Genomic DNA, 21,688 nt, shown 5'->3' on the forward strand with positions numbered 1-21,688 from the left:
ACTCTCTGGTTATTGGGAGATTTTGGACATTCTCCTTATCTTCCTGTAGGTACTCTCTGGTTATTGTGAGATGTTGGACATTCTCCTTATCTTCCTGTAGGTACTCTCTGGTAATTGGGAGATGTTGGACATTCTCCTTACCTTCCTGTAGGTTCTCTCTGGTTATTGAGAGATGTTGGACATTTTCTTTGTCTTCCTGTAGGTACTCTGTGGTTATTGGGAGATGTTGAACATTCTCCTTATCTTCCTGTAGGTCCTCTCTGGTTATTGGGAGATGTCGGACATTCTCCTTATCTTCCTGTAGGTACTCTCAGATTATTGGGAGATGTTGGCCATTCTCTTTGTCTTTCTTTAGGTGCTCTCTGGTTATTGGGAGATGTTGGACATTCTCCTTATCTTCGTGTAGGTACTCTCTGGTTATTGGGAGATGTTGGACATTCTCCTTAACTTCCTGTAGGTACTCTTTGGTTATTGGGAGATGTTGGACATTCTCAATGTCTTCCTGTAGGTACTTTCTGATTATTGGGAGATGTTGAACATTCTTTTTACCTTCCTGTAGGAACTCTCTGGTTAGTGGGAGATGTTGGCCATTCTCTTTGTCTTCCTGTAGGTACTCTCTGGTTATTGGGATATGCTGGACATTCTCCTTATCTTCCTGTAGGTACTCTCTGGTTATTGGGAGATTTTGGACATTCTCCTTATCTTTCTGTAGGTACACTCTGGTTATTGGGATATGTTGGATATTCTCCTTATCTTCCTGTAGGTACTCTCTGGTTATTGTGAGATTTTGGACATTTACCTTATCTTCCTGTAGGTCCTCTCTGGTTATTGGGAGATGTTGGACATTCTCCTTATCTTCCTGTAGGTACTCTCTGATTATTGGGGGATGTTGGCCATTCTCTTTGTCTTCCTTTAGGTACTCTCTGGTTATTGGGAGATGTTGGACATTCTCCTTATCTTCGTGTAGGTACTCTCTGGTTATTGGGAGATGTTGGACATTCTCCTTATCTTCGTGTAGGTAATCTCTGGTTATTGGGAGATGTTGGACATTCTCCTTAACTTCCTGTAGGTACTCTTTGGTTATTGGGAGATGTTGGACATTCTCCTTACCTTCTTGTAGGTACTGTCTGGTTAACGGGAGATGTTGATCATTCACCTTACCTTCCTGTAGGTACTCTCTGGTGACTGGGATATGTTGGCCATTCACTTTGTCTTCCTGTAGGTATTTTCTGGTTATTGGGAGATTTTAGACATTCTCCTTACGTTCCTGTAGGTACTCTCTGGTTATTGGAAGATGTTGGCCATTCTCCTTATCTTCCTGTATGTACTGTCTGGTTATTGGAATATGTTGGACATTCTCCTTATCTTCCTGTAGGTATTATCTGGTTATTGGGATATGTTGGCCATTCTCTTTGTCTTCCTGTAGCTACTCCCTGATTATTGGGAGATGTTGAACATTCTTTTTACCTTCCTGTAGGAACTCTCTGGTTAGTGGGAGATGTTGGCCATTCTCTTTGTCTTTCTGTAGGTACTCTCTGGTTATTGGGATATGTTGGACATGCTCCTTATCTTCCTGTAGGTACTCTCTGGTTATTGGGAGATTTTGGACATTCTCCTTATCTTTCTGTAGGTACACTCTGGTTATTGGGATATGTTGGACATTCTCCTTATCTTCCTGTAGGTACTCTCTGGTTATTGTGAGATTTTGGACATTTACCTTATCTTCTTTTAGGTCCTCTCTGGTTATTGGGAGATGTTGCACATTATCATTGTCTTCCTGTAGGTACTCTCTGATTATTGGGGGATGTTGGCCATTCTCTTTGTCTTCCTTTAGGTACTCTCTGGTTATTGGGAGATGTTGGACATTCTCCTTATCTTCCTGTAGGTACTCTCTGGTTATTGCGAGATGTTGGACATTCTCCTTATCTTCCTGTAGGTACTCTTTGGTTATTGGGAGATGTTGGGCATTCTCCTTGTCTTCCTGTAGGTGCTCTCTGGTTATTGGGAGATGTTGCACATTCTCCTTATCTTCGTGTAGGTACTCTCTGGTTAATGGGAGATGTTGAACATTCTCCTTACCTTCCTGTAGGTACTCTCTGGTTACTGGGATATGTTGGCCATTCTGTTTGTCTTCCTGTAGGTATTCCCTGGTTATTGAGAGATTTTGGACATTCCCCTTATGTTCCTGTAGGTACTCTCTGGTTATTTGGAGAGGTAGGCCTTTCTACTTATCTTCCTGTAGGTACTCTCTGGCTATTGGGAGATTTTGGATGTTCTCCTTACCTTTCTGTAGGTAGTTTCTAGTTAATGGGAGATGTTGGACATTCTCCTTATGTTCCTGAAGGTGCTCTCGGGTTATTGGGAGATTTTGGACATTCTCCTTATCTTCCTGTAGGTACTCTCTGGTTATTGGGAGATGTTGGAAATTCTCCTTACCTTCCCATAGGTACACTCTCTGGTTATTAGGAGATGTTTGACATTCATCTTACCTTCCTGTAGGTACTCTCTGGTTATTGGAAGATGTTGGACATTCTCTTTGTCTTCCAGTAGGTATTCTGTGGTTATTGGGAGATGTTGGCCATTCTCTTTGTCTTCCTGTAGGTATTCTCTGGTTATTGGGAGATGTTGGACAATCTCCTTATCTTCCTGTAGGTACTCTCTGGTTATTAGGAGATGTTTGACATTCTTCTTACCTTCATGTAGGTACTCTTTGGTTATTGGGAGATGTTGGACATTCTCCTTACTTTTCTGTAGGTACTCTCTGGTTATTGGGAGATTTTGGACATTCTCTGTATCTTTCTGTAGGTACTCTCTGGTTATTGGGAGATGTTGGACATTCTCCTTACCTTCCTATAGGTACTCTCTGGTTATTGGGAGATGCTGAACATTCTCCTTTCTTTCCTGTAGGTACTCTCTGGTTATTGGGAGATGTTGGACATTCTCCTTATCTTCCTGTATGTACTCTCTGGTTCTTGGGATATATTGGACATTCTCCTTGTCTTCCTGTAGGTACTCTCTGGTTATTGGGAGATGCTGGACATTCTCCTTATCTTCCTGTAGGTACTCTTTGGTTAATGGGAGATGTTGGACATTGTCCTTCCCTTCTTGTAAGTAATCTCTGGTAATTGGGAGATGTTGGACATTCTCCTTACCTTCCTGTAGGTACGCTCTGGTTATTGGGAAATCGTGGACATTCTCCTTGTCTTCCTGTAGGTACTCTCTTGTTATTGGGAGATGTTGGCCATTCTTCTTACCTTCCTCTAGGTAGTCTCTGGTTATTGGGAGATGTTGGACATTCTCCTTACCTTCCTGTAGGTACTCTCTGGTTATTGTGAGATGTTGAACATTCTCCTTTCCTTCCTATAGTTACTCTCTGGTTATTGGGAGATGTAGGCCATTCTCTTTGTCTGCCTGTAGGTACTGTCTGGTTATTCGGAGATGTTGGACAGTCTACTTATCTTCCTGTAAGTACTCTCTGGTTGTTGGAAAATTTTGGACATTCTCATTTACTTCCTGTAGGTACTCTCTGGTTAATGGGAGACGTTGGACATTCTCCTTACGTTCCTGTAGGTAGTCTCTCGTTATTGGGAGATGTTGGACATTCTCCTTACACTTTCCTGTAGGTACTCTCTGGTTATTGGGAGATGTTGGACAGTCTACTTATTTTCCTGTAGGTACTCTCTGGTTATTTGGAGATGTTGGACATTCTCCTTATCTTCCTGTAGATACTCTCTGGTTATTGGGAGATTTTGGACATTTTCCTTATCTTCCTGTCGGTACTCTCTGGTTATTGGGAGATTGTGGACATTCTCCTTACCTTCCCATTGGTACTCTCTGGTTATTGGGAGATGTTGGCCATTCTCCTTAGCTTCCTGTAGGTACTCTTTGGTTATTGGGAGATGTTGGACATACTCATTACCTTCATGTAGGTACTCTCTGGTTATTGGGAGATGTTGGACATTTTCCTTACTTTGCTGTAGGTACTCCCTGGTTATTGGGAGATGTTGGACATTCTCCTTATCTTTCTGTAGGCACTCTCTGGTTACTGTGAGATGTTGGACATTCTCATTACCTTCCTGTAGGTACTCTCTGGTTGTTGGGAAATGGACATTCTCCTTACCTTTTGTATGTACTCTCTGCTTATTGGTAGATGTTGGACATTCTCCTTACCTTTCTGTAGGTACTCTCTGGTTATTGGAGATGTTGGACATTCTCCTTACCTTCCTCTAGGTACTCTCTGGTTATTGGGAGATGTTGGACATTCTCCTTACCTTCCTGTAGGTACTCTCTGTTTATTGGGAGACATTGGACAATCTCCTTACCTTCCTGTAGGTAGTCTCTGGTTATTGGGAGATGTTGTACATACTCCTTACACTTTCCTGTAGGTACTCTCTGGTTATTGGAGGATGTTGGACATTCTCATTATTTTCTTGTAGGTACTCTCTGGTTATTTGGAGATGTTGGACATTCTCCTTACCTTCCTGTAGGTACTCTCTGATTATTGGGAGATTTTGGACATTTTTCTTATCTTCCTGTCGGTACTCTCTGGTTATTGGGAGATCTTGGGCTATCTCCTTACCTTCCTGTTGGTACTCCCTGGTTATTGGGAGATGTTGGCCATTCTCCTTACCTTCCTGTAGGTACTCTCTGGTTATTGGGAGATGTTGGACATTCTCCTTATCTTTCTGTAGGTACTCTCTGGTTATTGGGAGATGTTGGACATTCTCCTTACCTTCCTGTAGGTACTCTTTGGTTGTTGGGGAATGTTGGACATTCTCCTTACCTTCTTGTAGGTACTCTCTGGTTATTGGTAGATGTTGGACATTCTCCTTACCTTTCTGTAGGTACTCTCTGTTTATTAGATATGTTGGACATTCTCCTTACTTTCCTCTAGGTACTCTCTGGTTATTGGGAGTAGTTGGCCATTCTTTTTCTCTTCCTGTAGGTACTCTCTGGTTATTGGGAGATGTTGGACATTCTCCTTATCTTCCTGTAGGTACACTCTGGTTATTGGGAGATGCTGGACATTCTCTTTGACTGCCTGTAGGTACTCTCTGGTTATTGGGAGATGTTGGACAGTCTCCTTATCTTCCTGTAGGTCCTCTCTGGTTATTGGGAGATGTTGGACAGTCTCCTTATCTTCCTGTAGCTACTGTCTGGTTATTGGGAGATGTTGGACATTCTCCTTGTCTTCCTGTAGGTACTCTCTGGTTATTGGGAGGTGTTGGACATTCTCCTTCCATTCCAGTAGGTACGCTCTAGTTATTTGGAGATGTTGGACATTCTCCTTACCTTCCTGTAGGTACTCTCTGATTATTGGGAGATCTTGGACATTCTCCTTACCTTCCTGTAGGTACTTTCTGGTTATTGGGAGATGTTGAACATTCTCCTTATCTTCCTGTAGGTACTCTCTGGTTATTGGGAGATATTGGACATTCTCCTTACCTTCCTGTAGGTACTCTCTGGTTATTGGGAGATGTTGGACAATCTCCTTACCTTCCTGTAGGTACTCTCTGGTTATTGGGAGATGTTGGACATTCTCTTTGTCTTCCTATAGGTACTCTCTGGTTATTGGGAGATGTTGGACATTCTCTTTCTCTTCCTGTAGGTACTCCCTGGTTATTGGGAGATGTTGGCCATTCTCTTTGTCTTCTTGTAGATACTCTCTGATTATTGGGAGATGTTTGGCATTCTCCTTGTCTTCCTGTAGGTACTCTCTGGTTATTGGGAGATGTTGGACATTCTCTTTGTCTTCCTGTAGGTACTCTCTGGTTATTGGGAGATGTTGCACATTCTCTTTACCTTCCTGTAGGTACTCTCTGGTTATTGGGAGATGTTGGACATTCTCCTTATCTTCCTGTAGGTACTCTCTGGTTATTGGGAGATGTTGGACAGTCTCTTTGTCTCCTTGTAGGTACACGGTGGTTATTGGGAGATGATGGACATTCTCCTTGTCTTCTTCTAGGTACTCTCTGGTTATTGGGAGATGCTGGACATTCTCATTGTCTTCCTTTAGGTACCCTCTGGTTATTGGGAGATGTTGAACATTGTCCTTAACTACCTGTAGGTACTCTCTGGTTATTGGGAGATTTTGGACATTCTACTTATCTTCCTGTAGGTACTCTCTGGTTATTGAGAGATGTTAGACATTCTCCTTATCTTCCTGTAGGTACTCTCTGGTTATTGTGAGATGTTGGACATTCTCCTTATCTTCCTGTAGGTACTCTCTGGTTATTGGAAGATGTTGGACATTTTCCTTATCTTCCTGTAGGTACTCTCTGGTAATTGGGAGATGTTGGACATTCTCCTTACCTTCCTGTAGTTACTCTCTGTTTATTGAGAGATGTTGGACATTTTCTTTGTCTCCTGTAGGTACTCTCTGGTTATTGTGAGATGTTGGACATTTACCTTATTTTCCTGTAGGTCCTCTCTGGTTATTGGGAGATGTTGGACATTCTCATTATCTTCCTGTAGGTACTCTCTGATTATTGGGAGATGTTGGCCATTCTCTTTGTCTTCCTTTAGGTACTCTCTGGTTATTGGGAGATTTTGGACATTCTCTTTATCTTTCTGTAGGTACTCTCTGGTTATTGGGAGATGTTAGACATTCTCCTTATCTTCCTGTAGGAACTCTCTGGTTATTGGGAGATGTTGGACATTGTCCTTAACTTCCTGTAGGTACTCTCTGGTTAATGGGAGATTTTGGACATTCTCCTAACCTTCATGTAGGTACTCTCTGGTTATTGAAAGATGGACATTTCCTTTGTCTTCCTGTAGGTCCTCACTGGTTATTGTGAGATGTTGGGCATTTACCTTATCTTCCTGTAGGTCTTTTCTGGTTATTGGGAGATGTTGGACATTCTCATTATCTTTCTGTAGGTACTCTCTGATTATTGGGAGATGTTGGCCATTATAGCCTCCTTCCTGTAGGTACTCTCTGGTTACCTGGAGAGGTTTGACCAAACAAAGACAACTGTGGGTAAATCCAGCATTACTCACATGGTTATTGCTATTATACATGACATTATTTAAGAAATAATTACTTTTCTTAAATAATGGCAGATTTGGACATTCTCTTTGCTTCCCTTAGGTACTCTCTGGTTATTGGGAGATGTTGGACATGTACTACCTTCCTGTAGGTACTCTCTGGTTATTGGGAGATGTTGGACATTCTCCTTAAATGGGTTTAACATGGCGAGATGGAGATCTCCTTATTTTTGTCTCCTATGTTACTCTCTTGTTCTTGGGAGATGTTGGACATTCTCCTTGTCTTCCTGTAGGTACTCACTGGGTAATGGGAGATGTTGGCCATTCTCCTTTTTCCTGTCGCTATGTTACTCTCTGGTTAACATAGTGAGACATTGTTTTCACCTTTTCCTGTAGGTACTCTCTGTATTGGGAGATTTTGGACACTCTGGTTAGAGGAGGCATTATATAATCTCTTTGTTTTCCTTTAGGTACTCTCTGGTTATTGCGAGATGTTGGACATTTTCCTGATCTTCCTGTAGGTACTCTCTGGTTATTGCGGGATGTTGGACATTCTCCTTATTTTCCTGTAGGTACTCTCTGGTTATTGGGAGATGTTGGACATTCTCCTTGTCTTCCTGTAGGTACTCTCTGGTTATTGGGAGATGTTGGACATTCTCCTTACCTTCCTGTAGGTACTCTCTGGTTATTGGGAGATGTTGGACATTCTCCTTACCTTCCTGTAGGTACTCTCTGGTTATTGGGAGATGTTGGACATTCTCCTTATCTTCCTGTAGGTACTCTCTGGTTATTGGGAGATGTTGGACATTCTCCTTATCTTCCTGTAGGTACTCTCTGGTTATTGGGAGATGTTGGACATTCTCCTTATCTTCCTGTAGGTACTCTCTGGTTATTGGGAGATGTTGGACATTCTCCTTACCTTCCTGTAGGTACTCTCTGGTTATTGGGAGATGTTGGACATTCTCCTTGTCTTCCTGTAGGTACTCTCTGGTTATTGGGAGATGTTGGACATTCTCCTTATCTTCCTGTAGGTACTCTCTGGTTATTGGGAGATGTTGGACATTCTCCTTGTCTTCCTGTAGGTACCCTTTGGTTATTGGGAGATGTTGGGCATTCTCCTTGTCTTCCTGTAAGTACTTTCTGGTTATTGGGAGATGTTGGCCATTCTCTTTGTCTTCCTGCAGGTACTTTCTGGTTATTGGGAGATGTTTAACATTCTCCTTACCTTCCTGTAGGTACTCTCTGGTTTCTGGGATATGTTGGCCATTCTGTTGGTCTTTCTGTAGGTATTCTCTGGTTATTGAGAAGTTTTGGACATTCTCCTTATGTTCCTGTAGATACTCTCTGGTTATTGGGAGATGTTGGACATTCTCCTTATCTTCCTGTAGGTACTCTCTGGTTATTGGGAGATGTTGGACATTCTCCTTACCTTCCTGTAGGTACTCTCTGGTTATTGGGAGATGTTGGACATTCTCCTTACCTTCCTGTAGGTACTCTCTGGTTATTGGGAGATGTTGGACATTCTCCTTACCTTCCTGTAGGTACTCTCTGGTTATTGGGAGATGTTGGACATTCTCCTTACCTTCCTGTAGGTACTCTCTGGTTATTGGGAGATGTTGGACATTCTCCTTACCTTCCTGTAGGTACTCTCTGGTTATTGGGAGATGTTGGACATTCTCCTTACCTTCCTGTAGGTACTCTCTGGTTATTGGGAGATGTTGGACATTCTCTTTGTCTTCCTGTAGGTACTCTCTGGTTATTGGGAGATGTTGGCCATTCTCTTTGTCTTCCTGTAGGTACTCTCTGGTTATTGGGAGATGTTGGCCATTCTCTTTGTCTTCTTGTAGGTACTCTCTGGTTATTGGGAGATGTTTGACATTCTCCTTGTCTTCCTGTAGGTACTCTCTGGTTATTGGGAGATGTTAGACATTCTCTTTGTCTTCCTGTAGGTACTCTCTGGTTATTGGGAGATGCTGGACATTCTCCTTACCTTCCTGTAGGTACTCTCTGGTTATTGGGAGATGTTGGACAATCTCCTTACCTTCCTATAGGTACTTCTGGTTATTGGGATATGTTGGACATTCTCCTTACCTTCCTGTAGGTACTCTCTGGTTATTGGGAGATGTTAGACATTCTCCTTTCTTTCCTGTTGGTACTCTCTGGTTATTAGGAGATGTTGGACATTCTCTTTACCTTCCTGTAGGTACTCTCTGGTTATTGGGAGATGTTGGACATTCTCCTTACCTTCCTGTAGGTACTCTCTGGTTATTGGGAGATGTTGGACATTCTCCTTATCTTCCTGTAGGTACTCTCTGGTTATTGGGAGATGTTGGACATTCTCTTTACCATCCTGTCGGTACTCTCTGGTTATTGGGAGATGTTGGACATTCTCTTTGTCTTCTTGTAGGTACTCTCTGATTATTGGGAGATGTTTGGCATTCTCCTTGTCTTCCTGTAGGTACTGTCTGGTTTTTGGGAGATGTTGGACATTCTCCTTACCTTCCTGTAGGTACTCTCTGGTTATTGGGAGATGTTGGACATTCTCCTTACCTTCCTGTAGGTACTCTCTGGTTATTGGGAGATGTTGGACATTCTCCTTTCTTTCCTGTTGGTACTCTCTGGTTATTGGGAGATTTTGGACATTCTCCTTACCTTCCTGTAGGTACTCTCTGGTTATTGGGAGATGTTGGACATTCTCCTTACCTTCCTGTAGGTACTCTCTGGTTATTGGGAGATGTTAGACATTCTCCTTTCTTTCCTGTAGGTACTCTCTGGTTATTGGGAGATGTTGGACATTCTCCTTATCTTCCTGTAGGTACTCTCTGGTTATTGGGAGATGTTGGACATTCTCCTTATCTTCCTGTAGGTACTCTCTGGTTATTGGGAGATGTTGGACATTCTCCTTACCTTCCTGTAGGTACTCTCTGGTTATTGGGAGATGTTGGACATTCTCCTTACCTTCCTGTAGGTACTCTCTGGTTATTGGGAGATGTTGGCCATTCTCTTTGTCTTCCTGTAGGTACTCTCTGGTTATTGGGAGATGTTGGACATTCTCCTTATCTTCCTGTAGGTACTCTCTGGTTATTGGGAGATGTTGGACATTCTCCTTATCTTCCTGTAGGTACTCTCTGGTTATTGGGAGATGTTGGACATTCTCCTTGTCTTCCTGTAGGTACTCTCTGGTTATTGGGAGATGTTGGACATTCTCCTTCCATTCCAGTAGGTACTCTCTGGTTATTGGGAGATGTTGGACATTCTCCTTACCTTCCTGTAGGTACTCTCTGGTTATTGGGAGATGTTGGACATTCTCCTTACCTTCCTGTAGGTACTCTCTGGTTATTGGGAGATGTTGGACATTCTCCTTACCTTCTTGTAGGTACTCTCTGGTTATTGGGAGATGTTGGACATTCTCCTTACCTTCCTGTAGGTACTCTCTGGTTATTGGGAGATGTTGGACATTCTCCTTACCTTCCTGTAGGTACTCTCTGGTTATTGGGAGATGTTGGACATTCTCTTTGTCTTCCTGTAGGTACTCTCTGGTTATTGGGAGATGCTGGACATTCTCCTTACCTTCCTGTAGGTACTCTCTGGTTATTGGGAGATGTTGGACATTCTCCTTGTCTTCCTGTAGGTACTCTCTGGTTATTGGGAGATGTTGGACATTCTCCTTACCTTCCTGTAGGTACTCTCTGGTTATTGGGAGATGTTGGACATTCTCTTTACCATCCTGTCGGTACTCTCTGGTTATTGGGAGATGTTGGGCATTCTCCTTACCTTCCTGTAGGTGCTCTCTGGTTATTGGGAGATGTTGGACATTCTCCTTACCTTCCTGTAGGTACTCTCTGGTTATTGGGAGATGTTGGACATTCTCCTTACCTTCCTGTAGGTACTCTCTGGTTATTGGGAGATGTTGGACATTCTCCTTACCTTCCTGTAGGTACTCTCTGGTTATTGGGAGATGTTGGACATTCTCTTTGTCTTCCTATAGGTACTCTCTGGTTATTGGGAGATGTTGGACATTCTCCTTACCTTCCTATAGGTACTCTCTGGTTATTGGGAGATGTTGGACATTCTCCTTACCTTCCTGTAGGTACTCTCTGGTTATTGGGAGATGTTGGACATTCTCCTTACCTTCCTGTAGGTACTCTCTGGTTATTGGGAGATGTTGGACATTCTCCTTACCTTCCTGTTGGTACTCTCTGGTTATTGGGAGATGTTGGACATTCTCCTTGCCTTCCTGTAGGTACTCTCTGGTTATTGGGAGATGTTGGACATTCTCCTTACTTTCCTGTTGGTACTCTCTGGTTATTGGGAGATGTTGGACATTCTCCTTACCTTCCTGTAGGTACTCTCTGGTTATTGGGAGATGTTGGACATTCTCCTTACTTTCCTGTAGGTACTCTCTGGTTATTGGGAGATGTTGGACATTCTCCTTACCTTCCTGTAGGTACTCTCTGGTTATTGGGAGATGTTGGACATTCTCCTTACCTTCCTGTAGGTACTCTCTGGTTATTGGGAGATGTTGGACATTCTCCTTACCTTCCTGTAGGTACTCTCTGGTTATTGGGAGATGTTGGACATTCTCCTTACCTTCCTGTAGGTACTCTTTGGTTATTGGGAGATGTTGGACATTCTCCTTACTTTCCTGTAGGTACTCTCTGGTTATTGGGAGATGTTGGACATTCTCCTTACCTTCCTGTAGGTACTCTCTGGTTATTGGGAGATGTTGGACATTCTCTTTGTCTTCCTGTAGGTACTCTCTGCTTATTGGGAGATGTTGGACATTCTCCTTACCTTCCTGTAGGTACTCTCTGGTTATTGGGAGATGTTGGACATTCTCCTTACCTTCCTGTAGGTACTCTCTGGTTATTGGGAGATGTTGGACATTCTCCTTGTCTTCCTGTAGGTACTCTCTGGTTATTGGGAGATGTTGGACATTCTCCTTACCTTCCTGTAGGTACTCTCTGGTTATTGGGAGATGTTGGACATTCTCTTTGTCTTCCTGTAGGTACTCTCTGGTTATTGGGAGATGTTGGACATTCTCCTTACCTTCCTGTAGGTACTCTCTGGTTATTGGGAGATGTTGGACATTCTCCTTACCTTCCTGTAGGTACTCTCTGGTTATTGGGAGATGTTGGACATTCTCCTTACCTTCCTGTAGGTACTCTCTGGTTATTGGGAGATGTTGGACATTCTCCTTACCTTCCTGTAGGTACTCTCTGGTTATTGGGAGATGTTGGACATTCTCCTTGCCTTCCTGTAGGTACTCTCTGGTTATTGGGAGATGTTGGACATTCTCCTTACCTTCCTGTAGGTACTCTCTGGTTATTGGGAGATGTTGGACATTCTCCTTACCTTCTTGTAGGTACTCTCTGGCTATTGGGAGATTTTGGACATTCTCCTTACTTTTCTGTGGGTACTCTCTGGTTATTGGGAGATGTTGAACATTCTACTTATCTTCCTGTAGGTACTCTCTGGTTATTGGGAGATGTTGGACATTCTCCTTACCTTCCTGTAGGTACTCTCTGGTTATTGGGAGATGTTGGACATTCTCCTTACCTTCCTGTAGGTACTCTCTGGTTATTGGGAGATGTTGGACATTCTCTTTGTCTTCCTATATGTACTCTCTGGTTATTGGGAGATGTTGGGCATTCTCTTTGTCTTCCTGTAGGTACTCTCTGTTTTTTGGGAGATGTTGGCCTTTCTCTTTGTCTTCTTGTAGGTACTCTCTGGTTATAGGGAGATGTTTGACATTTTCCTTGTCTTCCTGTAGGTACTCTCTGGTTATTGGGAGATGTTAGACATTCTCTTTGTCTTCCTGTAGGTACTCTCTGGTTATTGGGAGATGTTAGACATTCTCCTTTCTTTCCTGTTGGTACTCTCTGGTTATTAGGAGATGTTGGACAGTCTCTTTACCTTCCTGTAGGTACTCTCTGGTTATTGGGAGATTTTGGACATTCTCCTTACCTTCCTGTAGGTACTCTCTGGTTATTAGGAGATGTTGGACAGTCTCTTTACCTTCCTGTAGGTACTCTCTGGTTATTGGGAGATGTTGGACATTCTCCTTATCTTCCTGTAGGTACTCTCTGGTTATTGGGAGATGTTGGACATTCTCTTTACCATCCTGTCGGTACTCTCTGGTTATTGGGAGATGTTGGACATTCTGCTTACCTTCCTGTAGGTGCTCTCTGGTTATTGGGAGATGTTGGACATTCTCCTTACCTTCCTGTAGGTACTCTCTGGTTATTGGGAGATGTTGGACAATCTAGTTACCTTCCTGTAGGTACTCTCTGGTTATTGGGAGATGTTGGACATTCTCTTTGTCTTCTTATAGGTACTCTCTGGTTATTGGGAGATGTTGGACATTGTCCTTCTCTTCCTGTAGGTACTCTCTGATTATTAGGAGATGTTGGCCATTCTCTTTGTCTTCTTGTAGGTACTCTCTGATTATTGGGAGATGTTGTACATTCTACTTATCTTCCTGTAGGTTCTCTCTGGTTATTGGGAGATGTTGGACAATCTTCTTATCTTCCTGTAGGTTCTCTCTGGTTATTGGGAGATGTTGGACATTGTCTTTACCTTCCTGTCGGTACTCTCTGGTTATTCGGAGATGTTGGACATTCTCCTTACCTTCCTGTAGGTACTCTCTGGTTACTTCATTTTCTTCCTTCCTCCTAGTAACGTGTCAGTTGACTGTCTGCATCAAACTGTTCATATAATAGGTTGTATTTACCCCTGGCCTTGTTCCTCATGTCTTGAGGAAAAGGGTCCAGGTAGGACTAATTTACTTACACAGTTAAGAAATAAATTTAAAATAATCCCAAAGGTATACCAAGGACCAGCAAGGAAGTCAGAAAGACAGAAACACAAGTGATCGAGGCATAAACTTCCATTCATAAGCCAACTTGAAAGTAGGATTATATACCAGCATGTAAACAAATTGTTTTTCAGTGACACACAGTGGGAGGGGTACTCAAGGGAGAGCCAACAGAGTAGCACTTGCACGTCTTTCTCCATGTTAGTGTCTGTGACAGCATGACATCAAGACAGCAAAAGTGACATGCCACAAGGACCCCCAAAAAAGTGATGCTTTAGTTCACAGTGAAATTAACTACTAGTTTTTAGAGTGCCTTAATTACGGTTTACTATCTTTTCGTTGAACGACACTTACATGGATTTCAAAATCACATAACCACATGGCAACTGATAAAAACAATGAACCACAGCCTTCCAAATGCATAAAAGCAAAAGCATGGAAGTCAGTGGATCTTGCAAATTCACTGTTCACTTTAACGGTGCTTTTAAAGCAAAATTCAAACTGGTTGGAATGTTGAACTTCGTTTTTACCATATTATACATGTGATAAAAACAGCATTCACATTTTCAGTCATTTGAGTCAATGAAACAACTCACAAATATTGTGTCTTTCAATGAAATGATAGTAAGCCTTTAATTATACCATATAATATGGTTCATTGGTACACGTGGAGCACCGAATGATAACATAAAATTCCATATAGTAGTTTGTGTTATTTTCAAGGCAGTACTCAGCAAATGTTTTTATGCCATGCTAGCACTTGACAAAAAAGCTTTGACTCTAGATGTGTATTTAAGTCAGCTTTTGTGAAATAAAAGGTCTCTACAAAACCAAATCACTGAATTGAAGGATAAACTAAATGAAGAATTCCATGGAAGAGCAAGAAGAGATAAGGAGGCAGGTTTAAAGAAGCAGTAAAGAACTGGAAGAAAATAACAAAATAAAGAAAAGCGATCTCTTTAATAAGATTAGCAATGTTAACAGAAACATCCATGTAAAAACGTGCATGATAAAACGTGAACATGGGAGAGACCTCAAAGAAACATAAGATATAAATAAGATGTGGTAGGAACATACAGAATAACTATATAAGAAGGGCCCTAATATCAGTGAAAAATTCAGTGGTATATTCTCTGATTTAAAGTCACTCATCCTGCAGAGTAGAATCAAATGGGTCCGAGAAATCCTTTCTAATAAAATGGCTGTGTGAATTGATGGAATTTGAGTTGAAATGTGTAACATCTTGTAAAATGATTCAATCACAGTGTGTTCATAGTTTTCCAGAAACTTTGTAAAAAATATTAGTGTCCATTACAGTGGAATATTCCAGTTGCAAAAAGGCAGTGTTAAACATTGCACAAATTGCAAAACAATTGCACTTTTTTCATATGGTAGCAAGGTAATGCTTATGATCTGGGCAATATAATGAAGAAGAACAACTAGATGTGTATGCTGAGTCTAGAAGCGGAAGCACACTAGGGAGTAAATTGTCAACATCTGCAGAGAAAGCAATGGAATTCCAGATAAAGGTTTGCTTCTGCATTATTGACTACTCTATAGCAGTTGACTTTGTGGATCTTATCAGACTGTGGCATGTTTATAGAGAAACAGGGATACTGGGTCACCTGATTTACCAACTGAATAATCTGTATATACACAAAAAAACACTTGTCAGACCCAAATATGAAATATGGAATGACTAAATGGCTCAAGACTGGGAAGGGAGTGTTGGTAAGTTGTCACCTCACTTAATTAATTTATTTGCAGAATATATTATACAAATGCTTAGTTGAATTAATCTGACAGTGGAATCAAAGTTGGTGGGAGAAATATTAACACCTTCAGATATGCAAATGATATCACTCTGATGGATAAAACTCAGGGCAAGCTGAGGAGTCAGTTGAAGTTGAAAGCAGAAAGTGCAAAGCTGATTTGCTGCTCAGTATTAAAAAAAAAATACTTCGACAGTTTGGCCAAGTGTCTGACTGTAAGATAAACATAAAAATGGTGCAAGCTGTGAATATAAACATCAAAGAAATATACTTGTCAATCAATGTGTTAATATGCTGATATATTTTGGCTGGCAAGAAGAGAGGAAAAAGTAAGAGAAATAACTTATGAGAAGATAATGCAAAAAATTTCAAAATAACTTTAAAGCCCAAATATCTTGAACAGTGTAATAAATGCTCTATATATTTAAAGTTTAACACGTGATAACGCTGTTGATCTATGTCCCTCACGTCAGACATTGGATGATTTGCTTACCATTATTAGTAGTAAATCTAGACTTAGTGATTACAGTTGCACTTGTGCAATTGGCATGGCCTGGAAAACTATTGTTACATATATTAATGACTGGACTGGTGAGATAAATAATGTTAGGCAAACAGCACATAGAAAATATTTAGGAAAGGATGTGTCTATTGTCTGTAAAGATCACTCAAACTCAAAAAAGTTTGAAGATGCCCTTGACAACTTTGGAATTCTGGAAATAAGTATTCAACAATCTGAGTTTTCAGACTGTTTAGAAGGAAATAAAAAAAGAAAGAAAGGAAGAAGTTCACAACAAATAACAAGGAAGAAAAATAAACTGCTAAATGTCTGTAAAGTAAAGAGAATAGTTACTAAAATGGACACTGCTTTGTTACGTTACACACAGATTACAGGGAATTATAGCATTTTTCTATCAGAAAACCTTCAGTTTACAGAAAAAAAGAGAAGGTAGAAAAAAGAGGCAAGGGGCAGGTGAAAAGGAAGAAATCAAAACTGAATGTGGAAGGACTGAAGAACATTACTGTAAGAAAAAAATGAGAAAGACAGACATTGACAGCATGCCTCAAACTGTGGATGTACAAAGCCAGCTGGAATGAGAACTATATGCTTCCAATGTAATACTCATTGAAAACAGTGGGATTAATAAGACTAATGGTGATGAAGATCATTCCTTTGTAACTATTGATAGAGGAGGTATTACTGAATTAGAAGTTGAAGATTCTACAGATCTGGTCAGAAATGATATTCTTGTAAAATGGAGATTCAGTTATTAGAGGAACTGATACTTACATTTGCAGAGAAGATAATGGACATTGAATAATGTTATACTTGCCAGGTGCAAAAATAGAGGATGTGAGACAAGCCTTCGAATGCCATAATGTAAGGAAGTACAGATCAGTTTTTATTCCTATCTGTACAAATGATCTCATCCACAAGGACTCTTTGACTGTTAGTAGGGAAGTTACAGCCCTCTGAGATAGGATAGCTTGTGCAGATGTTAGGACATATTTTTCACAAATTACATATTGAAAGGAGTGTCAGGTCACCTTGAATAAAAAGATTTTTTTGGGTAAATACCTACATCAGAAAATGTCCTGTTTTAAAAACGGAAATATTTAGAGCATCTGAGCCTAATTTTGGGCAAGCATATTTAGACAGGATAACGTGTATTTGTCAAGATCAGGGAAGAGAATTTTTACAGTAGATATTTTGTAATATTTGACAAACACTAAGCAGGATTTTTGCCAGGTCGAAAATTTAACAGTTCACAGATAGCAACATTTGATGTGTCTGTGATGGTTGTTAATGCTAGGAGCATTAATAATATTTTTTATTGGAAATTTTGCTGTGTTCCCACAAGATTGATGTTATTGTTTGTGAAACATGGTTAAAGAACACTGACTGGAAACCAGTTCTGTCAGGGTATAAATGTTTACTGTAACAAACATTCTAACAAAAAATCAGGTGGAAGTGTTATGATAGGGATTAAGCATAGTTATAAGACCTGTGATTATTGCATGTTCAGTGATAACACCAGTACTACAGACTGTGTAAATGTGACAATAAAGATAACGCTGGAACATATGACAATTGTTGGAGTGTATAAACCACCAAAGTCAAGTGCAGATGACCTAGAGGAATTCATACATTTCTTGCATGAAACACAAGAGGGAAGAATAATAGTGGCTGGGGACTTAAATTTACCAGAAACAGACAAAAATTATGTTACTTTAACAATATTAGTAAAGAAGTTATTCAGAAAGTATGTTCAGGAACAACAATTGCTTCAGATTGTAAAAAAGCCCATCAGGGAATGGAACATACTAGACATTGTTTGTGTTCCTAGAGAAACTATGACTACTTCATGTCAAGTTTTACCACTGTTGATGTGCAGTGATCATGGGGTTATAAAAGTTAATTTGTTGCTAGATAATTCTGCCAAACTGAAATCTAAGCTAATGCATAGAAGATTAATTACAGATTATATGGGGGCAAAACAGTCATTATGTAAAATTAGTTGGAGTAATGCGTTCACTGGAAAAACTGCAGAAGGAATGTGGAAAATTTTAACAGAGAAATTGAGTGCAAAGAAATCAAAAAAACGTTTAACATCAGGATCTAGGCATACAATGTCAGGGGGATATACTTCCATAAGAACAAGATACTTTAAGGTGAAAGACAAAAAAATATAAGAAATGGAAAAGAAGTCGAACTACAACTTTGATAATTGAAATAAACTGGACAAACACGTTAAGCATAGTGGGAAACAAGATCAAGAAAAAGTTGAAGAGAATTTATATAAAAATATTGAGCATAATAGGAAACCATTTTATAGATACAAAAGATGTGGATGGAGTAAAGACATACAAACTGATAAACTGTGAGCAGATTCTAAAATTATTCCTTAGACATAACAAATTATAGAAATATTTACAAAATCTTATACACAACAGTTTGGCTTCACAAAGGGGGTAATAAGTTGTTCTGGTGTTATCCAGATAACCTCAGATACTGAAATCGAATTAGATTATATTGCAAAAGAACTATGCAAACTGGATTCAAACAAAACACAGGAAGGAGATGGAATTAGTAATAATGACCTGAGAACACTTCAGCAAGAACTTACAGTACCATTATATTTATTATTTACTAGATCTTATAAATATGGGGAGATTCCTCAAGATTTGAAACATGCACTTATTAAACCTGACTTTAAGGGAAAGGAAAGTAGGGCAAACTTAGAATCATTTAGACCCTTAAGTCTATTTTTATGTTGTGGAAAAATAATGGAGAAGGTAATATTGGATAACTTATTGTCAGAATTGGAAAGACTGGGACTTGAAACCATATATCAGCATAAATATGTTGAAAACAGATCTATGACCCCCTGTAACATTATATTTGATAACAATGTAATAATAGCTATGAATGAAAAATTGTGCTGTGATGTAACTTATACAGATTTAACTTCAGCATTAGACAGGGTCATACACAAAACACTGCTAAATAAATTACTGCAACTAGGTATTGATGTACTCTTGATAAGATGGATAGCTGCATGGCTTATAAATAGGACATGGCAAGTATCGTACAGCAACTGGACAGGTGAAATTCCTGGTTACAGTCAGGGTATCCCACAGGGCTCTGTCCTAGGCCCTTACTTGTTTAGATTGTATCTTTCAGACCTATCTTTTTCAACTGTGGTGTTCTACAGTCTGTATGCGGATGACCTGAAATTGGGTAAACTGATTACATGTGTTACAGATAGGGCATGCCTGCAAAATAACTTGACTAAATTGACCATTTGGGCACAGGAGAATAATATTCTGATAAATACATCAAAGATTAAGCACATGACATTTGGGAGACATAACACTGAAAGGTGAATATTTAATACAGCATACAGTGATCAAAACTGTAGATTCATTTAAGGAACTAGGTATATGGGTAGATCCAGCTTTGTGTTTTTCTAATCATATCCATCAATCGGTTAATGATAGTTGTAGAACTATAGGTTGTATAAAATTATTAATAAAGCCTAGGAAATCAAAAATGATGAAGCCATTGTTTACTAATTACATTAGATCTAAACTTGAGTATAGAATAACAATATGGAAACCTTATAAGAAAACAGGTATGAGTAAACTGGAAAGAGAACAGCAGAAATATACTAAGGGCATCCATGGATGTGAAAATTTAAGTTATTATGAAAGACTAAAATATATGAACTTGTACAGTATCGCTTACAGATATTTAAGATGAGATCTTATTCAGGTGTATAGGGCATTAGAGACAACTAGCTCTGGGAAAATTTGGGGCTATCAAGAAGTAGTAGAGAATCATCAGACAACCTATATAGAAGATTGTATAGGAATGAGAAGTGCACTAATTGGTCCGCAGAGAGTAGCTGATGAAAGGAACAGACTACCAAATTACATTAAAGCAAGCACTAGTTTAGATATTTTTAAAACAGCATGGATACTTATTATTGGGAACAACTGGTTTTGGTATATTGGCAGGCTAGAGCGGCATTAATGCCCATGCTTGAAATATTTGTATGTATGTGTGTATGTATGTATGTTAAAAAAGTGACAAATCCTGAACCTGGATCTGGAGCAAAGCATGCAAGTACTCCACTGGCATGTTCCATATTTTATATTTAGAACAGGCCTTGTAGCATCCAGTCAGGGAAAGGGACATTATAAGAAATTAGAGAAATGGATGAAGGGTTTTATATAGAGGGGCAAACCACGCAGAGTAGTATGGGAGAAATTGACTTTATTCAAAGATAAGGGGGGAGGATGTCTTTGCCAGACATTAGACTATTCAATAAAGCCCTGACACTTACATACTACCTAAGATGTCAAGATGGTAGCCACACAGCCAGATGGAAGATGATGATAATGAGCATAGACCCAATTAAAGATAAAGACTTACTGTGACTGTTCAACGTTGCCATCCTACAAGAAATGAGAGAAATCTTTTCAACAAAAGCATTCCAACCATAGCAACAGGATATCCTCCTGACAGGAACTACCACAAAAGAAGCCAGAGAAAAAATGGTAAGATGGTATTAAAAGCTGGGAATTAGCCCAAAGGGAATATATCCTGCTGGATATAAGCCAACTTAACTATCGAGGTCTAATCTAGGAACTAAAAATGACAATTTGGGGCTCCCAGACAGTGAATAACTGGCCAAGAATAATAGAAGAGAGAACAAAAATGAAGGCGGGTGACATTGAGCACACAGGCATGATATTGTGGACAGCACAAGCCTTGGCTGACCAAAAAACACCCATATCAAGTAAAGAAAAGAGAAGGTGGGAGCAGTTTCTTGAGATGCAGATAACAAATAAGGTATGCATTAAAATTCTAAAAGTGTCTAAAATCATGATAAAATCAAGGAAATATCACATCTTGTTGGTGGAAATCTCTGCCTAATTTTTTCTGTCCTCTAAGTATGTTCACTCAAATGTTCTCCAAAGCAGTCCCCTACTGCTGGAGATGTAATTACAAGAAAGAGGTACCTGGGGAACATATCTTTTGAGGTACCTGGGGAACATATCTTTTGGAACTTATATGAGTTTTCCAAATTTAGAGTAGATCTACAGATTACCATATGGTATATGACTGGAACAAACGCTTACAAAGGATCTCAATTTTATAGGGCTACAGAGAATTAAGCAGATAGATCAGTCATGAGAAAATTTATTATGGAACTTAATGTTACTTACAAAAAAAGCAATAACTAAATGCTGGAAAACTCAAGTGCTCCTTACCATAAAGGATCTGTACAGATCGATAAACTTACTTGGGCATGATGAAAGAAAACAAGACAAGAAACAAAAATAAAGAAATGAGCAAAACAGACAATGGGCTTACTGGAAAACCTGGGATAGTTTCCATAGCAAACTCTAAGCTACAAGAGCAAGTGAGGAAAACATTGCTGACATGAATATAAATTGTGAAGCAGAGAGAACATAATCAGGACCTAGGTAGGGTAAAGTAAGAATGACACCCAACTTAGCAGTCCTTATATCTCCCGACAGAGAAATTCACCCAAGCATGGATGTCTAAAAGAAAACAAATAAAATAACCTCTCAACAGGCC

The 21,688-nt window shown here is 39.9% G+C and overlaps 1 protein-coding gene across 1 annotated transcript in view; it reads right to left on the reverse strand.

Annotated features, from left to right (window-relative positions):
• Positions 1–310: 310 nt before the first annotated feature.
• LOC122807210 (involucrin-like) overlaps positions 311–21,688 on the reverse strand; it is a 90,380-nt gene continuing 69,002 nt past the window's right edge. The window contains exons 2-4 of the mRNA XM_044078493.1: positions 7,703–8,892; positions 1,468–2,043; positions 311–1,074 (exon numbers count right to left, since the gene is read on the reverse strand). Of these exons, the coding sequence (XP_043934428.1) occupies positions 311–1,074; positions 1,468–2,043; positions 7,703–8,892 (2,530 nt within the window). The remainder of the gene's footprint in view (positions 1,075–1,467; positions 2,044–7,702; positions 8,893–21,688) is intronic.

Source organism: Protopterus annectens, chromosome 1.part0, assembly GCF_019279795.1.
Source record: "Protopterus annectens isolate FY-2018-M chromosome 1.part0, PAN1.0, whole genome shotgun sequence".
Taxonomy (NCBI): Eukaryota; Metazoa; Chordata; order Ceratodontiformes; family Protopteridae; genus Protopterus; species Protopterus annectens.